General features: G+C 42.6%; 2 protein-coding genes across 2 annotated transcripts; one reads left to right on the top strand and one right to left on the bottom strand.

Annotated features, from left to right (window-relative positions):
• Nucleotides 1–442: 442 nt before the first annotated feature.
• Nucleotides 443–7,199, top strand: T265_10884 (hypothetical protein; the record flags this gene model as incomplete). Its single annotated transcript, XM_009177382.1, has 2 exons — nucleotides 443–491; nucleotides 5,832–7,199. One exon carries the CDS (start codon nucleotides 5,832–5,834, stop codon nucleotides 7,197–7,199), a length of 1,368 nt encoding a protein of 455 aa, XP_009175646.1.
• On the bottom strand, nucleotides 4,437–6,343 carry T265_10883 (hypothetical protein; the record flags this gene model as incomplete). Its single annotated transcript, XM_009177381.1, has 2 exons — nucleotides 4,437–4,622; nucleotides 6,233–6,343. The coding sequence occupies 2 exons, from the start codon at nucleotides 6,341–6,343 to the stop codon at nucleotides 4,437–4,439; spliced, it is 297 nt and encodes a 98-aa protein (XP_009175645.1).
• Nucleotides 7,200–20,899: the final 13,700 nt, after the last annotated feature.

Below are 20,899 nucleotides of genomic sequence, written 5' to 3'. Positions count from 1 at the left end.
ACAAGTAGCGATCAACTTGTAGCATCATCCTGCGCCTCGTTTTTTAGTCTACTTCAATAATTCGTACCCTAGCCTATCACAGCAAGAATACTTCCATGTATCTGCCATACGAATTTTGCTTACTCCAACTGAGCATCACACGATTATCACGTGAACATGCTTACACTTGACTGACCGTCGCCTTTACATAGAACTTGATGGCGTAAGCAACCAAATAAAGCTTGTTCGTGCTAGTCTGAAAATACCTTCCATGAGCACCTGAGTAATGGTGTCAGGCGTTCGGATCTATTGTTGCTGTCCAACATCTATTCCTTATTTGCAAACACCGATACGCTTCAGTGTTTATCGATTCGCCGGTGCGTGTGAATTGGACCAATTGGGTCTCGGTGCCCTTGACCTTGAAAATAGACTGACAGCTCTGCAGGCGTAGTCAACTATATGATTTGCGTCTTGAATTATGCAACTATCCCGGTAACTGTCTTTACTGACTGGTAAGTACGCCGGTAATGGTTGTTTCCCGTTCAGCTGACTTCCTATCTGTGATAAGGTGTTTTGAATTTCAAGCCGATGATTAGCTCAAATTTTAGAGGGAAAGGTGTCACTGCTTGGCTTAAAGCTCCGTCAAGCTTTGTCAAGGCAGTTCCATTACGTCTAGTGTAATAATAATAAAGTCAAGAGTGGAGTGCAAAAGCAATCGAGCAGATGACACCAGTAGAAACCGATGGAGACTACTGTTTAATTAATTGCCCAAGGCAGGGGCTTTCAATAGGGTATCCACAACAAACTGACTGAAGAAACAGAAGTTCCACGAGATGCTCCCATTTGCAAACTACGTTGTTAATAACGGGAGACTCAAGTGAATCTGGCTGAATCTCCTTTCTGTGACATTCTCCTGCAACTGAATGTGATGCATAAAGGCCGCTTAATGATTCGGTTGGCACGGTACTCGAGAAATCGCAGTACACTTCCTTGAAGGAACGCACTACGCATAACACAGAAGATTTTTCGACAAACGTACGAGTAGTTCGTTGCGTCGGGAATTCAAGTTTCAGCCTATTCTTACGGAATTTCTCCGACTTAACTCTTGTTTCAATTACTTTACATCTAAATTAATTTGCGTATACGTTCAATATCTGGTGCATTTCGGCCTAGCAATTTCGCTCATCATTATGAAAAAAATCACAAACCAGATTAATGATAATTTATCAAAACAGTAGTATTATTATCTAGATGGTTATCCACGATTTCTGCGGTATTCGAATTACTATCGAAACCATCGGGTTTTCTTGGTTTTCTCCGCTTTTACTCAAATGAGAGTATCCTTATTTTCATCGTTTATCACCCAGAACAACCTTCCGACGAATTTAAGATCCGTTTCGTGTTCGTGCTTCCTTCGAGTGGCATGGCACCGAAAAGGCGCTACAGCCGAACGATTTTTCCGAGTCGTGGGGACAGACCTTCCTAGATATCGCAGGTTGTTGGAGTGCGAACATCGATTAGGGCCATCCCATTGGTCCTGTCAAAAGCCGACCTTAAGCTTAACCCAGGACATGCAGCGCTCACTACTTCAACTAGCTTGGCCTCACGATGAAGATTTCAGTGTGCTTGATAATGATCAGCGCTTACTAACGGAGTCAGTCCTTGATGCCTGCAAAAATGCAGTTCACTTTTCTCACTCTCAATGTGCTGTTTGATATGTGACTTTCAGAAGTAGATGAAAGAAGCGTCTTCTGCCAGTTTTTTTTTCATTTTCACAACTTTCCTTTTTCACGGTTGCGGACCTGAATCGTTTTGTGAATTTTGGAGCAGTGTTAAAGTGCTTCTGGACATCATAAACAGATTTGTCAGAATATTAATGAGTGTGTTCGGAGACTTCAGAGCAAAAGCCCTTGAGAATTTCATAAAAAATTACCGAAAATTATAATAGACGTACGGTGTTGTACATTCTATAATACAATCACTTCTATCTGAAGAGGCAATGCAACTCCGTACTCTCTCAGTGCGCCAAATTGCGTTTTACGAGTTTCGTCATCACCTAAGCGATATAGCTCGCTCCACCTTGGTCGCCCAACCACCGATGTACACATAAGTGTGTGTCGTATGTTCGAACGATATTCGAAGTAATTTTTGTTTTCTGCTGAATTGACCGATTCACCGAAGGCCCACATAGACCTTTCCATCTAATACCTTTAGGTTATGGTCATTAGGCGAGTCGGATATGTGCGTCTTTCCAACCCAGCTTACTATCCGCTAAACTAACTGGTGAAACACTGAGTGTACAATAGATCTGTGCAGGCTCGAGAATTATGTTCCCTTTGAAGCGTTACGCGGATCGATCGTCAGCGGACTCAGACTCAACCATCTTTCGCGGTTACATGCACTTTGTCAACACCTGATAGCGTACTACGCGAGGACAATGTGGCATAAGTGTGCGGGTAGCACATACATTTTATTATTTAGTTTGTTTCGGCTATCTGCGTTAGGATGAGCCCACTTTGTGGATTGACTGGATCTCGGCTACCCTAGCCCGACAGAAAATAACTTCGCAGATATCGACCCAGTGTTTGTTCTAGTGTCGAAATCTGATCATTTCACTTGATTGTACTGCACGGCCAGCGACACCCATATACTGTTGAAAAGTGCAGCTGAAAGGAACGACTGGAAACTTGGCAGTCACTCGGGGGAGAATGATCAAATTTACTTCAGTAAAGACCTTGAGACGATCGTATATCAGAGGTTTTGAAATGGCTCGGAGATTTTTCTTAAGGAAGAGTGTTAATAGTTACTATCTGGATTCGAAAAGCAAACAAAATAATCATCTGCAGCATGACATCAGTATTCAACGCTGATGCTGCCATAAACAAACTAAAGAGTAAATTATTTGCAGTGTCAGCTTCTTGAGCCTGCGCACGGCAGGGCTTTGTAGAGTTGGTCACAAGACACAATCAAAGACTCAACAAATGTGAGCAACCGAGGAAGTGGGTGTGAACTGCCTATGTTGTTCATTCTTAAAAATAATTGGAGCTGTCATGAATTATGAGTAACCACAGAAAGCTGAATGATGTGAAATATTTTTCTATAGAGGGGCGTGGATGAATAGTAAGTGATTGAGTTCGCACATGATGCCCTTAGTTAACCATCAATCTGTTACGACTACACGGATGGTATCATCTTAATGATGGACAACAAAACACCAATCGTAACTATTGGCACTTAACTGCCGTGCGGGAAGAACGGAGCAAAGAGACTGTATTGACTAGTTTCAGACAAGCTGCTTAGTGCAGTACGACTAAAGTGATGACTGCAAATAAAATGCTTGGTTGGACTAAACGCAATGGGCTTATGAAGTCCACACCACACTGTTTCTGATGCTATCATGTAGATAGGGATGAAGGGATTTAGCTAGTGTGTGAGATGCTATGAAGGCCATCAGCGTAGCTTGCTTTTCCATGTTCCACCTCAATGTAAAACGCCCCGTTTCCATCCATCAGAGCAGCTGAATTCCGATCAGCTGTGTTCTGGTTCACACTTGACCATGATGTCTGATGAAACATTGGGAGACGCCACAAAGACCCTATCAGTAACTGAACCTGAGCTTCACTCTACATGTGGCAAGTTCACATATTCGACGAAGGTCAGAACTGTTGGTCTTTGGTTTGTTCGCTGAGCTGAGTAATTTGGTTGCAAATGTTTCATCACCAATCGAGCTAACATCACCAGTGCGTAGTTGTGCGTAGCGCACAATTAAATTGCCCAACTCAGCGAACAAGCCAACGACCATCTACGTTACCTGAGCTACCGACATCCTCCTCTTTAGAGGTAATGCATGAGGATCTTCAGTCGTGCGAGTTACCGGATGCCTGAATAAATAGCTTATGCATCATAACGGAATTTACTTGACTGAGAGATTTGGACAAGCAGTTTCGTCATCCAAAGTCTGAGTATACTGTCAAGAAAACCGCAATTCTGTTGTTAGCGAAGACGTGGCTAAGGACCACAGGTAGTCGGATATCAAACACAACGAACACAAAAACGAGTCCCATAACTTTCATGTTAGAGTCGAGTATGTCCGGCTGGTATTTGTGAATCTGCTGTATTTCAGATACAAGAAGCTGAGGAATGAACATTAAACACAACGTGGAGTTAACAGGAACTAATCTTCACTGATGCTGGACCATGTGGTCCAGACGGTCCACGTAGTCTGCTCTACTACCTTTACGGTACAGAAAAAAAGAAGGCTCTCACTGCAGCCGAGGCAACAACGGACGAATTTCATGGTCTGAGATTTTATTTCATTGATAGCAAAGCATTGGGTTTGAAAAATTACAGAGTCTCACATCAAAACACTTGACCAATATCGAAATTCACCTGTTTGCAAACCAATTTGGTTTTACAGGAGACTCACCAAAACCCCAGCTGCATCTCTCATATGTGATTCAGTTGGGTTCCAGCTGAATCTTCTGCAAAAACAAATTGGTTTGCGAATGAGTGCATTTTGCTAATTTCGTGCAATTTGGCTTCGAGTAGAACATAGCGTTGACGAAAATTCGGGGACTGCGCCTACCTGATGAGCCCCAACAACGGCGAAACCGGTCATCGGCTGTTGAGGAATTTTCAGCAACCTTATAAGTAGTGCATTACGTCTTGACTATTGTGTTTTTCGTTAGGTGCAAGCGGAAACACGGCAATTCGACGCAGTGGATTCTTTGTCCGTACTACCAAACCAATCACATAACTGCTTCATTGTCAGACTGCCCTGTGGTCCTATTCAAGACTATGCGAGAGGACTTCTATGTTCTCCAATACAATCGAGGAAGTAAAGAAAGCATTCTTCAATTTGTGGTGGAGTTCTGGAGGCAACATGTCCATAAAATTTATTCAGAAGAGTCGTATTCCTTGAACTGAGATGAATATTGCACTAGTTTGGATTGATCCTAAACTCTTACTACACACAGGCTTCTGGCGGTTTGGCTATTACTGACCGACATATCCTGTTCGGATGCTATGACCCGTCGCTTAGTGCTGCTTATTAGTGGCACACTTCCACTATTAATCACGTTGTGGCAAACCCGGTATACTTTGTACTGCCGATAAACGGCTGCATACCGCTGTAATTTATTGTTTCGTGTCTAGATGAACGAAAAGAATCCCACGACCACAATTGAAGCTATTTTTCCTGAAGTCACCGACAGACCAACAAGAGCTGTATCAGCTGACCGCAGCATCTTGTGTTAGAAATCATAAGCTCTTGCTAAAGTGAAATATGAGCAACACCCTGTTTACAGTGATTACCACCCCGGTAGCAATTCGGTCATGAGCAGCCCGGGAGTATCCTGGTAAAGCGAGTTAAGAGACAGATGTGAAATATGCCCCATGTATAGAGGTTGGAAACTCTTGCTGTCGAATGTCCGTAGATGGAGATGAAAGACACGAATTTGGACAAACTTACGGGAAAGTCGTCATTAGGCAATTCATGGCAGGACTAACGTGACGGACAGAATACCGTAAAGTTCAATTCGATGGAACTGTCGTCCCCTAGTAAAAAGTTTTCAGGTGATATTGTGCAAATGGACCTTAATTTTCGGTATTATTTGTAGACGATTTAGGGATAAGTTCAATTCAAGTCTTTAGATTGCCCTTTTTATAACGCTGTCTCTGTTCACCGTCACCAGCAGTGAGGAATGATGAACTGTACATCATGTAGAGAAATTAAACTTTCAACTAGAGCTAGCGGACAGTCAATTTATTTTGCTTATTAAGGCTATTTTCGTTGTTACTTTCAGCGCTCATCCCACGCCGATACCGCAGTGCAAGTTCGGTTTGGTTCAACAATGTCCATGAAATTGCTCAGGCATTTGTCTTCCCAGAGTGGTGAGTTCACTCGAGGTTTGCTTTGGATCGGACGAGCCCAATATTCCAGCACCACTGAGAGTTTTGATATCGGGATTATCGGAGGTGGGATACTGGGTTTGGCAACCGGACGGGAGCTGCTTCAGCGACATCCTAAACTCCGGCTGTTGGTTTTGGAGAAAGAGTCAGAACTGGGGTGGCATCAAACCGGACATAATAGTGGGGTGATTCATGCCGGTATTTATTATGCTCCAGGTTCACTGAAAGCCAAGTTATGTGTGGAGGGAATGCGTCGAACCTACGAATACTTGGAAAGCCATAATATCCCCTACAAAAAATGTGGGAAACTTATCGTGGCCGTGCATGAACGGGAACTACCTACTTTGGAGGATCTAATGCGTAGGGCTACGATTAATGGTTGTCCTGATGTGGCCCTGATTCCTGGAAGTGCGATTCCTTCCATCGAACCACACTGTCGTGGTCTTAAGGCCATTCATTCCCCGCATACAGGCATTGTTGACTGGCGACAGGTAGCGATTTCTTACAGTCGTGATTGTCAAAAGATGGGCGGTGAAATACGAACCTCACTCGAAGTGACGGAAATCAAAGAATCATCGGAAAATTGCGATTTTCCCATACGCATTGTGGCACGCAGTACCAAAAAAGCGGAAACATTAACGACACAAGTTCAATGCCGCCACCTCATCACCTGTGCTGGACTGCAGTCGGATCTTGTGGCTAAAATGACCAACTGCCCTTCAGATCCCAGAATTATCCCCTTTCGAGGTGATTTTTTAAAACTAAAGTCAGAATACAATCACTTGGTGAAAGGCAACATCTACCCTGTACCCGACCCACGTTTCCCATTCCTCGGCGTACATTTCACACCTCGCATTGACGGGTCTATTCTGTTGGGTCCAAATGCTGTTCTCGCACTGAAACGCGAAGGCTACGGTTTGACAGATTTTAATGTAAAGGAAGCTTTGAGCATTCTGGCTTATCCTGGACTTCAACGCATTGCATGGAAATACTTGAACGTCGGCATGAGCGAACTGCTACGAGCGTTTATCATTCGACTTCAGGTGAGAAAACTGCAGCAATATATTCCTGCGCTCAAACCCGAGAATGTCGAACGAGGTCCGTCTGGAGTGCGTGCACAAGCACTGAATAGAAAAGGAGAGCTGGTTGAAGATTTTGTGATTCATTCAGGAGATGATGCTTTTGGGAGTCGAATTATTCATGTTCGAAATGCACCATCACCTGCAGCCACGTCTTCATTATCCATTGCACGAATGCTGGTTGATAAAGCTGAAGAGCAATTCCAGTTGAAGAAAACCGCGCCCGCATGATGTGTTCACTGCATAATACAGTTATGGTACTGACCGATTCCTAGCAATTCATATGCAATTTGATAGCTATTTTTCTCTAAGTTCTCAGAAGGAAAGTGTGTCCGATTCGCAACAGTTAGGATTCAACAAAAGACTTGCACACGTCTTCAAAATCCCCGTATCTGTCGAAAAAATACTACGTGTTTTGTCACCAGAATATAAACAACCTCTGCAACGCCTGTTTCACTGTTTTTCTTACTTGCAGCATAACTTCAGAATACAGTGAACCACTATGTGGGGCATTGTATTAATCATGCTTTGTCCTTCCTTCGAGGGTAAATCACATGTAGGTCTGTAGGTAGCATTTAGTCCTTTTAACATGAGGCTGAAAATAAGCATAGTTCCTTTCCAAGAAATACACTCATTTGCAAATCAATTTGGTTTTCACGGGAGACTCAATTGAATCTCTCTTTTACGATGTCCTCCAACTGAATGTACTGCACACAGGCCGCCTCATGATTCAGCTGGCACGATTTTCGAGATATCGCAGTATATTTTCATGAGGAAAAATTGATTTGCAAATGAGTGTATTTCTCGAAAACAGTGCAATTTGGGTTGAAGGATCATAAGGTTGACGGAAATTCGGGGACTGCACCTACCTGATGAGCCCCAAGAAGGGCGAAACCGGTCATGGGCTGTCGAAGGGTTTTCAGCAACCTTAAACATTCATGTGGCCCGATAACGAAATATGTCTGTACGGATCAAATAAACCCATGTTGCCCGCAGGGATCATACGGCAAGCAATACGCTTTTTTAACGCCATATCAGACTCAGTCCCACGTAAAAAGACAGAATATTGCTATCGAAGCACCTTCCAAGAGTGGCATCACAAATAACGGGAGGAGTTAATCACCAGAAAACCTCCGACCTATAAGAAATGTTCCACATCTATTGTATCTATAGCATGGATAATTACTCACTGGATGAAGGCATGTGGTAAGAAACAGTTGGTGCCTTTAGGGATGAGCGGGGATTTTTGTGGTTAGTGGATGGCCGTCACAAATTATTTGTATCCCGTCTCAAGGCATGGGGATTGAGTTTAGGGAAAACCACGCCTGTACATACTACCTCGCCTAGTTACCTCTCGAATATCAATAGACTGTGTTCCGGTGACGGAATTTCAGTGATTTCTTGTCAAAACTGTCACCCACCACTTTAGTATCCTAGTGCCGGTGGCCCTCAAAACCATGTGCCGTTTAAACTTTCATAATGCTGGCATCATATGTGACTGTTTTTTTGCTGAGTTGTTGCGACTAGGCTTAGTTGCCTGGTTAGATGATAGTACGTCGCGCTGAAGGTACGCAGAGTTCTACGCAGCTTTGTTCGTAGATCGGAGCCGGAGCTTGGTATGGGTTGATTATGCTTCACACGTATGTGCACGGTCGTTGACTGAGCTATTGAATTGCACTGCAGCGTCATTTCTTCGAGAGCGGTTACCCGTTAGAACCAAAATGATGTGCAAACCAGTGTATTCGACATATTTCGTACAACTTGGACTCAAGTATAACATGAGGTTTACGAAGTCTCGGGGACTGGTAAGTCATAAAAAGGACTGTCGAATATTTATCAGTAACTTTATGAGTCGTGTTTTTTCACGAAACTGTAGTGCGGTATCTCGACTGTTGTACCAAGTGAAACAAGAGGCGACTGTTTTTGGAGCACACTCAATTGAAGGATACTGTAACCGAGAGAGTTTCCCGTTAAAACCAAGAAAGTTTGCAAGTGAGCCTAGTTCGCGGGTGGTTGAGGCGACTTGTGGTTACGTTTTAATTAATCACTTCAGCTACTTGAACCCTGTCGTGTCGGCCAGTTAGTACTCTTAACTTATGCACACTGTGTCAACGCTGTATTCTATGCCTGGAAATGTTGCATAGATGACTAGTTAGCCATGTTAGATATAAATTCCTTCCAAGTTGATATGCCAGCGAGCACTTCCTGACGGCCTAAGCTGTTTCGTCCAGGGACGTAAGAGTGTCTAAGAAACCCAACATTCCATTCGGTGGCACTGCTTGGACAGTTACACCTACACACTACCTAAAGGTTGACCTAGGCTGACCACGACCATCGTAGTCTACGCTATCTCTCTACCGCTGTTGTTGGCTAAACAGCGGTACATATGTAACTATTTCACAGGGTAAACAACGACTGACAGGATTGGCGACTCAAGTCGACGACAGCATCACCTGATATACTATAAAGTACTTTACCTAGACTTTCCGGTAGGTTGTTGTTTATGTTTTGCTCACGTGTTGTCTCGCATAGCTCTCATGTTTGTCTGCATGGCGGCACAGTGAATTGTTTATCGGAAACGCAAGTTTCGCACCAGTCAAAAATTTCGGGCTCTGACAAGTACACATTTCCGTAACCCTTATAATGGTCACAGCACCACCAGTTTAGTGCATCACTTTTGAACAGACGTCGTATGTGGGTGAAAATTCAGATGCTTTATTGTAATAAAATTGAAAAACTGAAACGGTTTCCACCCAGTCTTTCATAATGTCTGGGTTTCGTCGCATCTCTAGTAACGGAAAATTGCCTTTGTGTAATGCTCCTCTGTAGGTCTAAAAAGGGAATCTGTTCTCGAGGTGAATGAAGCTCATTGAATGTTTTTATTGTATTTCCAAAAATAAGCAGTTTTGCCAGACCGCAATCACGATTTGAAGCATTAAATTTATCACGACATTATTGTATCTATACCCCAGGATGAATTCTTGCAGCGCATTCTCCAACTATATCCCCCGAATTCATCGTTTTCTACTCTAAGGAAGTAATTTAGCCACAACGTCGCTTCTCTATAGAATCCGGATATACACAGGACTCTAAAAATGTTAAATACTCCATCTTTTATCTAATTGGATCGACCTGAACCGAGGTTTATCACGATGCCCTCTTTGAAAACTCGGACGTGTGCAACATCCTAGCTCAGTTGTGGGCTGACGTGGAAGCTGACTTGTGCTAGGTGACGTGATTCAGTGAGATATACATGTACGGATATGTACTGCATTCAGTGGTCGATGATGGACAAAACCAACCGGAAAGTTTCTGAAGGCCATTCAGTACTGGTGAAATTTACTCACAAAGGCATAGAACCAAGGTGGTTTAGCAGCAACTGGTAAAACTAGATAAAACTAGTCACAGACAACAGCGTCCATACAATGATATGATCGATACCTTGTAGCTACCCTTCCGCCACATACATGACTGTACAGGTCACCGCCACTTGCTAGATCACGAGATCTATCTTTTTCCCTTACACTCACAAATTACGCCACAGAATCGTGACTCACTTGACTACACAGCTCACAGTCAAGCCCTTGATCCCAAGACTCGCTTTCTTTCCCTCCACGTACAAATCACGGCATAAAGGTGACTCCTCTGACATCGACTGTCTACCGTGCGACAAGGTAGCGACAACCCATCATAAAGGTACAAACTTTGTACTTGAGAGTGCATGGGAGATACGTATTCCGTAAACATTATAGATTAAACTGGAATATGACTTAACCTTTGAGTCCTATTTTTTTCTAACTACAACAGCGAAGAAGACACGAAGCCTGCATCCGGACTTACAACAGGATTTATCAACCTGCACCTGCGGAACGATAAGTCCCTTGTTCGCATATACACCTGTTGTAATAATTTTACTCAACAAGCTCCCCACTTTCTCGTTCATAATACAAGTATTTTTCGGGTTCTAGTCGAGCATTAGCAAATTGGTGAGCCCAACGTTTGTGAACTCACGTAACTTCTTACATTTTTTTCATTTGGACTTTCATATATTCATATTTCTATTCATGTCTGTCGCACCTATGGCTCAGTCACCAAAACCCCCATTGTTAATGCTCTACTAGAACCCGAAAAATACTTGTATGAACGAGAAAATGGAGAGCACCAACAATATCAGCTTGTTGAGTAAAATTATTACAACAGGTATATATGCAAACAAGGGACTTATCGTTTTGCAGGTACAGTTTGATAAATCCTGTTGTAAGCCCGGATGCAGGTTTCGTGTCTTCTTTAGAAAAAAATAGGACTCAAAGGTTAAGCCATATTCCAGTTTAATCTATAATGTTTACGGAATACGTATCTCCCATGCACTCTCAAGTACAAAGTTTGTACCTTTATTTTGCAGATACCTGCCTATCTCAGTGCATGACTGAACTCTTGAAATACTTACAGAGGAACATGTGGTTCTTACAGAATCAAAGTTATTTCCTCACGAACGTCATTCCCGTGAATTTGCAAGATCGATTCACAGAAAATCCTACGTATGGCTTCTGGTTCTTCCTACTAAGAAGCTTTAGGTCTAAACTGTTCCGGTCCATTCATTCACCCTGTTTGAATGGGATGCGTAACACGTGGAGCTGAATTCCTTTACTGCATACCGTCGCTGTGAAACGAAGATTTAGCAGTTGAGCATCTATCAATAAATTTGTGTCTATCATGATGGAATCTCACGGAGAAGCTACATCCCAGGGAAAAAATCGGATCCATTTTTGAAACTGGAAATACAGTTGGCGTTTCATTGTTAGATCTTGAAGCTGAGCATTGTAAATCTGATTTGGGGCAGAGGTCATTCTTAACCACCGAGCTTTACTTTCTCCAAAACTTAACCATTATTGAATAGTTCGAGTAGTAAATACGGAAGCTAGTAAGTTCCTGTTTGTGCCACCGAAATAACTTTGAAGACTTTAATCAGGTTTCCTCATTTATTCATTTTGTCAAGTGAAAATAGGTCCTGGTGATTTAATCTATCTTGACAGGCATCTCTTCGACCTATTTTTTTCACTATTACTCGTTTAAAATAATTTCTGAGCCTGTCCAGCAGAAACAACGGTAATGACGCTCTAAAGAGAAAATCCTCGCCGAGAATAACTACGGTCGGTCAACTGAAATTTCCACTCTTCCGGTTTAGTCATGAATCCGACCGTACCACAAAACGGAACACAAGCTGGGGACAGATTCCCATATTTTCTCCTTTTCAGCAAGTCGGATTGGGTTGTTTGTGATTCAGTGGTTCAAATCAGTAATTGGTCTGACTTTGGTCACCCCCTTTGAGTGCTCGTTAGTCCCAACAACTATTGTTAAGTGATCTTAGAAGTTAGCAAACTGCGTTTGGAAGTTTCTTGAGGAGCTTAAAATGACATCCTTATGTTTAGTGCTGAAGCATTCTGCGGTTCAAATGATAATACCCTGAGACTGCAGTCCACAAGATTGTTTGACTTTTAATGAACACTTTAAGGGAACTATTCCTTCTGCCGTTGATATAGGGAAAGCAGGCAGTTTACCGTCTCGTACTGATTGCATGGAAGGTTGATCGATGGCTATCGATTGTATGGTTAGCAAGCTTAGACAGATTTCGTCCGCGAATGTTCATCCCAAAAGAAGCCTTCCGCTTGTTAAGGCTCAAAGATCTGTCTACCCTACGTTCCAAAGGGGATCAGATGTACAGTGTTCCTGATCACCTGAATCACTATTACCGGTTTACGGTTGCATTCGAGACACAGAAGAAAGGACCTCATGATCTACAACTCACAAATATAAGGCGAACGCTACTTCGTACCTTCCAGTGCAGTGATGCTTAGGCCATACGCATCCGTGAGCACACTCGTCATGGGGTTAGATTATATGAAAATTGAGCGAAATACTTGAATTATGAGGGTGTGGCATGGTCATAAAGGGCTAACCCGTGAACAAATTAAAAGATGGTGTATATAAGTGACGAATAAACACACCAATGCAGAATACACACCTGCTTCAGTTGTTTGCATTTAACCGGTTGACAAGTAGTTCCCACAAGGGTGTGGCACAATCGGTAAAATGTAGGACTGGCGTTTACGACTTGATGCGCATAATGTTTTCAAACCAGGGTTGTCATAAACTTTGTGATCTAAGGTAGCTCGGAATATTGCGGTAAGCGCTAGCTAGTACTTGATATTTTACAAAATGCACATCAAGTTTTTACTAAAGCACTCCGCGTTCAGCTTGACTGAATTTTATTATGAGGATGCTAAGTGTTAAATGTTAGAGCAACCTTCGAGACAAAACATTACCGTCCTGGAAGCTTTCAGGTCTACCCAAATGTGTGATCATCCTAGGAGAGAACTGTATCATGGAAAAGTTGTGGAGGTTAAATCTTCGATGGCTAAAAGTAAAGTTAATTCACGATAACCCTAACTACAATATCATAAATCAAGGTAAATCAAGGTAAATCAAGGTTATATTGGTCTAAAAAGCATTTTACTTTACAATGACCAAAGGATATTGGTGTGTGTGTGTGTGTATGTATACAGATAAACAGAATGATATGACATGTATGTTCTATTGTTTGTAATCTGCATCTCAAATGTTGATGAGGGAAGTTGGGTGAGATCTTATGTATTCGTCAAGCGAATGTTTGAAAGTCTCGAGGTTACCACAATCCACAACAGATGTTGGTAGTTTGTTCCACGTGAGGGATACGCGGACTGAAAAAAAGTAGCGCCGACAGTTAATGCGGGAACATGGAATGTCAACGGCCAATGGATTCCGTCGGGTCTGTCGGGCCAAATTAACTGTGAACAAATGTTTTAAAGGGTGATTAGGGGTGTTTATTATCTTGAACATCAGGATGAGGTCTCCTCGTATATGCCGATAAGTTAAATCAAACAAATCGAGTTTACGTAGCCTTTCACTGTAGGGAACGTTTCGGAGGCCAATGACCAGCTTGGTCGCGCGGTGGTAGATACGCTCTAGCAGTTGTGTATCCTTTTGCAGCCATGGAGACCAGGCTTGGATCGCGTATTCCATTGTCGGCCGGAGATATGTGTTCATGATAATAGGGAGAATTTCAGGCGTAAAACGATAAAATATTCTCCTAAGCATCCCGAGCAGTGCCGAGGTCTTGCGATATACTGATAGACAGTGTTTACTCGGCTTCAGGTTGCTAGAAATCCAGACGCCGAGGTCTTTTTCCTCAGCCACCCATTCCAGTTCATTGGATCCCAGTTTGTATGGGAAGTGGTAGCTCTTCCCCAGATTTATGAGTTTGCATTTCTGGAAATTCAGCGGCAGCCGGTTTTGGATGGACCATTCGTCGATTCTTTGCAGATCTTGCTGTAGCGCATCACAATCAGCCTTTCCATGAATTTCAGACCAGATTTTTATGTCATCAGCAAAAAGTACGGTTTTGCACTGCAGAAGTTTCGGCAGGTCATCATCACAATCCCCATCACACAATCCCCATAACAGTCTGCGGGGGTCAACTCTAAGCATGTACCGTATCCATTCTACGATACACTTGCAATTCTTGGGAGCATACAACTGTGTTTTTACATATGAACAATCCTGGTGACTCCGTTAGTTTGAAAGGCAAAGAGACTTCAGTTTTGCGGGTCATCCTCACTGCTAACTTGATTGTGGCCTGCCTTTGAATAATCCTCCACAATACCGCAAACTTAAGCGTTTACCTGTCATCCAGAAACATGCGGTTTAACCCCACACTTTTCATACGAGACTGATTGTAGAAGTCCATATTAAAAACCATTCCGTCTGGTCACATTCTGAACTCGCTTTATTCAATATTCCGTTGGGCTAGATCACGGTATCTTCTTAGCGCTTTTTACAACCGGAACAGAAAGATCTATGAAGAGACAATGGGACGGACTTGGTAGTTACACAAAAGCTTAATCAAAATTTTGATTCAGAAGTTCTTAGATTATTCTGACCACAGTGTTTTGTGCACAGACGCGTACGTAAATTACCAGTCTCTAAAATTCTCGAATGTGAACATTTGTGAGATGCTTCTATTGAGTAAGTTGATTTGAAGCAGCCGTGCCACATAATTCATCGGTCGTTTTGCTCAACAACTGTCAATGTAGTTGAAAGTCTGCATTTAGAAGTCAGGTGCCCCCAGTGTGTGTTGCATAACATTGCATAATGTTGGTACTGATTGTGAATGATTTTAACTGCAACATATCACGCCCTCAGGAATACGGTGAGTGCAAGACGAAACAATGCGCTTGGTTTTGATGCTCAGATTGGCCCGCAATAAGAAGAAAACATGGCAGTTTCGTCATGCAATTAGAGGTGGGTTACTTTAACCCGATAAAAGAACTAGAGACATACTTGAAGAGCTCAGTGATTAAGCGATTCTCTGATTCTTCTGAAGCTAGACGTTTTTCAGGTGGGGCTCAGACATTTCGATTAAGCAAACAACAGATAGGTTTGATTTCCATCATTTTCATGTCAAACTTTATTTGATTTAAGCACTTCGTGTATTAGGTAGCAAACCGTTTCGTTAGACGAATCTTGCATCCCTTTTTCGTTTTGGCACTGTGACTATCGATCTAACAGAACTGTTGACAGGTGAAATCACTATTCTTCTGGTAGACGCAGAATGGAGTGTATGAAGACCCTATTGGATAAACGGATGATGCCATTGAGACAGCACTATCGGCGGAACCACATCTGGCCACTTGATGAATGCTATGATTCTGCCATTTTTACCCAGTTCACAAGGTAATAAAGTGGGGTAGAATCATTGCTTATTCACGTATTAACATAACTGGTAAGTGATACAATCGATTGACGAACTCAGAATGGAATATTCGAAAATGAATATGAAAAGCAAGTTGTGGTCCCCCGAAACTCACTTCTATGCCAATAACAGGTGTTCCAGATTGGCCGGCTTTGATAAAATCTTCTGCCTAACAAAAGTTGCCACTTAGACAAATTTCTGTGAATTTTTATCGATAAGATATTTTCGGTTTTGATGATAGTCCATGTTTTTAAGCCTAAAGCATCCTCTAGCCTATAGGAGATCACCTTCAACGTAAGTAGCCGTTAGTTTGAATTATCATCCTAACTTCGCGTCAATGCTGTAGTCCGATATAAAGCATTGTAATTGAAAAACATACTCCATAACTCACGAACAGATGCATTTCCCTAGCTTGTTCTGCCACGTAGAAGCTCATTCGAAATAATTGGACCAAAAACAGCTACAGTGCTTTGTCTTCACTGACGCCGAGGAAAAATACATTCCCTCAAAAAGACTACCGATGGGCTCAATCGAAAGAGTATTACAGTGAAGTGCAGAACGGTATAAACAGTATTGTAATCACTTGCGTAACAGTGTATTAAAGTTTAATCATAGAATCTATCCTCTATTAAGCTAAACTTTACCATCCTGTGTTCTGCAGTAGTTTCGTTCTGTACGCTGACCTGTAAACTGTTGATTTCTTCTAAACTTTGAGAACCACATTTTATCGGTACGGTTCACCCACTTGGCTGTCAACAGTCAGTGATATCCTCGCAGAAGTTTATGGTTAAGTAATTGGTAAGATGAATAGGGCGTGTCATCAAAGAACCAGACGATGCTCAGCTTGTTTTTCTTCTTACTTTGATTACTTTGGACACTGAAGTCATCCGAAGGGCTGTGGATAGGTCACACCACGAAGTCGTTTAGAGTGAGAAAACAAAAATCTATTTTCCGGCACAATGTAGGTGATATTTGACGTAGACAACCTGTGTGGTTTTTCATATTGCGAACACTGCGGTGAACCTCGTACATTTTCAACAATCTTCACATTGTTTATTATGGTATGTTGTTTCGGTCAGATATACCTATCTCTGACAGACAAGACGCTCAAAGGTCATGTGGATTTATTGAATCTGTTTACTTAAATGCATTATTAGCGCTTGTTTTCTATGTTGCGTGTCAGCTAACAAGTCAGAAGCACTAATATAATGCAGTGGAGAAGAAGGTGCATTCAGGAATGCTGAAATCGCTGCTTGCATGGTGGACACATCGGACGAATTCTATTCCCACCAAAATTGTCAATGCTGGCTTTTAGTCTTCACTAATTTTTTGTTTTTCTTCTCAAAGCATTGACTATGAAAGTGACGAAAAATCCTCCGAAGCTGTCGGAGGGAATTTGGGACCCACCGTTTTCTGGGGTTCAGATGGTGGAAACAGCAAGCTTCAACTTCTAGTCTGTTATGCTTTGAGAACGAACTACTGCTAAATCCTACAAGACTGAGCCAAAATTTGGAAAATCAGCCTATCTGTGTTACTGGTGCGGCCAACCAAAGGTCACCAACATATAATTGCACAAACTTCGATTTCTCAGCGGTTTTTTTGGCGGTCTAACTCGTCGGAATGTCGTAACTTCGTTTCTTGTATACGGTTTAGCTGCTTCATATCCTGGTAACGGCTGATCTACCTTAGCGGATCCTGGGCTTTCACATCTCAAACGTTAAATGAAGCCTTGGTGGACCTAAAGAATAAGGCAAAATAGGTAGATGAAGGGAAATTCTTGTCCTCCTGCGATAGCCTGACTAAGTGGGTGGCTGAGAACAGTGACCAGGTGAACCCTGATCTACAATTCGCCTGTAGTCTAGCCCGAACGAGCACCAGAAAACGAAGAACCGTAGCAAAAGTTGAGTAGACAAGGGCTTACTTTTGGACTTCTTCAGTCTGGATCCGCTCATTTGCATTTCAGCAAACAAGCTTTTTAGGAGTTCTACTTTCATCTTTTTCGGATCTCAAAATTACATGAAGATAAACACAGAAAAAGTGGTTCACTGAATTATGAATAATTCCCGAAAATTCATCTTAGATTAATGAGATGGATGTAGTGAAAGCGGCCCTTGTAGCTAATCTTGCTAAAATGAGGGCATACCGAGGCTCATTTTTGCGACTGAGTGATTAGCGGTCCGTTGTTCCATTTTGCCGTTGGTAGCACATAGAATACTGCCTTTTGATCCCCGGAATTTGCGCAGTAGTACGTCACACAAAATGAAACGATTGGTTTTGTGTCTAGCGATATCAAGTGATATGTGCTATATCTGACAAGAGGCTGCATTTTCAGGCATATAAATGACCAACCACCAAAATACGTGGGGAACATAAACCAAAATGTTGATGGCCTGCAATTGAAGTAACCGCTAAAAATGCGCTACTTTGACAAATATATAAAGTATATACAGTATATATACAGTATATATATAGTATATATGTGTAAGCATAAGTTCTGAGTTGCTTCTGGACGTAATACTAGAAAAACTGCAAAGTAACAAAGGGATCAAAAATAAACGCTGCTGCAGGACCCAGTGGCCGACTGGCCAGCAAATAATTCTATGCGCAACGGAAAACGTGATGTGCGTCAAAATCAAATCTCCACATTGTCTTGTTCGTAGTAATCTGAGTGCCATAACCATCCTAAGAAGAGTCGACCAAGTGATTTATGGCGTCCGGAGGGGTTCATCAATATAGAGCCTCTAACTAAACTACCTATGGCCGCCTGGTTGCCGAATGAAAGCACGGTGGAAGAGCTGTCGGAACAAAGTCTTCTGTCTGTAGCCTTCAACCTTCCAGGGTTGGACGCAACAGCCACCGCTTCCTCCATATAGCTTGCGGTAGAACGAGACGGACACAAACACCAAATTGTCCGTGTCGGAAATCAGACTAAACCATTCCAACTTGACCCGTGGATACAGTATTATGTCAACAAGACAAATACTGGTGATCTCTTGAAGGTGAGTCTTATGGAAATAGCCTCAGCATGTCCGAAAAGTGCTGACGGTAGGCAGACCCGTCAAAGTAGGTTCATATAGGCCAAAACCCTCTAAAATTTGAAAGCCGGCTGATGTTTGGATGTTTAGGCAACAACAACTGTTGTTATGGTTCCTCATTCTCCCCAGTTTGCAGTTTTTTATCACGTGTCAGGCAGGATGCCTCTTGTTTTGCCCTCGCGCCTCCGAATTCGAACGTCTACATTGAATAATTTCCTCTGAATATGACACTGTTCCTCTTTCGCGCAATCCCCTGTACCTACAACCCCCACTAGTCAAACAACCAAATTAGTTTGCAAATGAGTGTATATTCGTTAATTTCGTACAATTTGGTTCCAAGTAGGACGGAAGCTAGGGGACCGTGCCTACCTGATGAGCCCCAAGAAGGGCGGAACCGGTCGTGTGCCGTCGAGGAGTTTTCAGCAACATGAGGCGGCACATTTGGTTGCCTGGTAATGCCAAAGCCGAGAGATTCACCTGGGTTCCAGGTGAGTCTTTCGAAAAACCAAATTAGTTTGCAAATGAATGTGTATTTCCCACTAGTCATGCTTTTATTCTGACTGTAAAAATAGGATCACGCCTGACGGCGTGCCACACACCAGTTGGGAATAAACATTGTTATCATTATTATTGTCTTCACTAATATTATTATTTTTATATTATTATTCTTTGCGACTTCATATGGTATTCTTTTGTTGGGCGTTTCTCACAAGTCATGCAAGCCGGTCATCCAGAGCTCACCTGACAGCCCTGGACTCCAGCCTCTGCGACGCTGCTCTAATTTTGCAATCGCTTGTTCGCAACAGGGCTGCCGTACATTAGTTGAAGGAGTCTTGCTCCACCCATGGGTTCCTGCAATCGACGTTTGCAGCTAGGCACACAGAAAAGCCCTAGAATGCACTCATTATAATGAGGTGAAGTGGTACAAAAGTACCAGCCAGCCGTCTTGATTGGGTTACGACTGTCGTCTCTGCCGATGGTGCCACCGGGACGGGACACACGAGCTGTCATTGTCACAGAAAAACGACGCAACCATGTATCCAGCAGCGCGTATAGATTTTACCTGTTGTGCTTGCTGGGTATCTCACATGAATTCACCATCCCTAAGGTTGTGCATTTTAAATTTGGTGGCCCCGACACGCCATCGCATCCTTTTATCTTTCACTGTTCTCTCGTTGGAAGAAACTATAGGCTTTGGGCAATATAATTTCGAATATGGAAACTTAGATTACCACACTGAGCGGCCACAAATCAGTTAAAAGCCCTATTGGGCAAAACGAGTTAAAGGAGTGAAGAAAGAGACTTGATGCTAGCCTGTAAAATCACTTCTAGGTAACTACACTAAATTAGTACATGCAATCTGGATAGAAACGAATACCAAAGACGCAATTGCCGTTAATTATTGGTTATAAATTTCGGAGTCTGCAAAATCTGCCGCAACCCTCACCCTAGAAGGTGAACATCGCAGGTGGTACCAAGCCCCTGTGTAACCGCCTACTCATTTGTCTGTCTTGACAAAGGCAGACAAGCTGCTTACTAGCGCCACTCCAACCTAAACACGAGGGAAGATACTTCTTCAAACTGTGACTTGTTATACATAATACATGTAAAGACCACGCCACCTTTGTTGTCCAACACATTCTATGAATAAAGTTTTGGTTGCACAAAAGAGCTCCCATTTTCCTTTGCGTATACTCGTTGCATATTTCTTGTCACCAGTCTATGCCAGCTATGCTAATGGTACAATAGAGGACCGCATTTACACCGAAGATGGTTAAGTTGTGACATGATATCCAAGGCTGTTGTTGCATGTGACAGCTTACAAAACTGTTGTCAACGTAGTGATTGGTGAACTTAGGACGATTATCTATTTATTTATCTATTTATTTATTATCTATTTGTACACAGCAGCAATGACGAGTCGTCCCATGAGGCTCGGTAAAAATTCAGCCTCAAAGATTCCTCTATGGCTGCCGAATTTATTGCAGGTTCACTCTAAAAATAAACGCCGCTACCGAAAACATACAATCCTGTGCGGCCGTCATTTTCACTGAAACGAAGACAAATCAAAAATCAAGTAAGGACCTCAAGTTCATCCTTACGCACCG

This window comes from Opisthorchis viverrini (assembly GCF_000715545.1).
Source record: "Opisthorchis viverrini unplaced genomic scaffold opera_v5_419, whole genome shotgun sequence".
Lineage (NCBI taxonomy): Eukaryota > Metazoa > Platyhelminthes > Trematoda > Opisthorchiida > Opisthorchiidae > Opisthorchis > Opisthorchis viverrini.
This window is presented reverse-complemented; position numbering and strand designations above follow the sequence as displayed.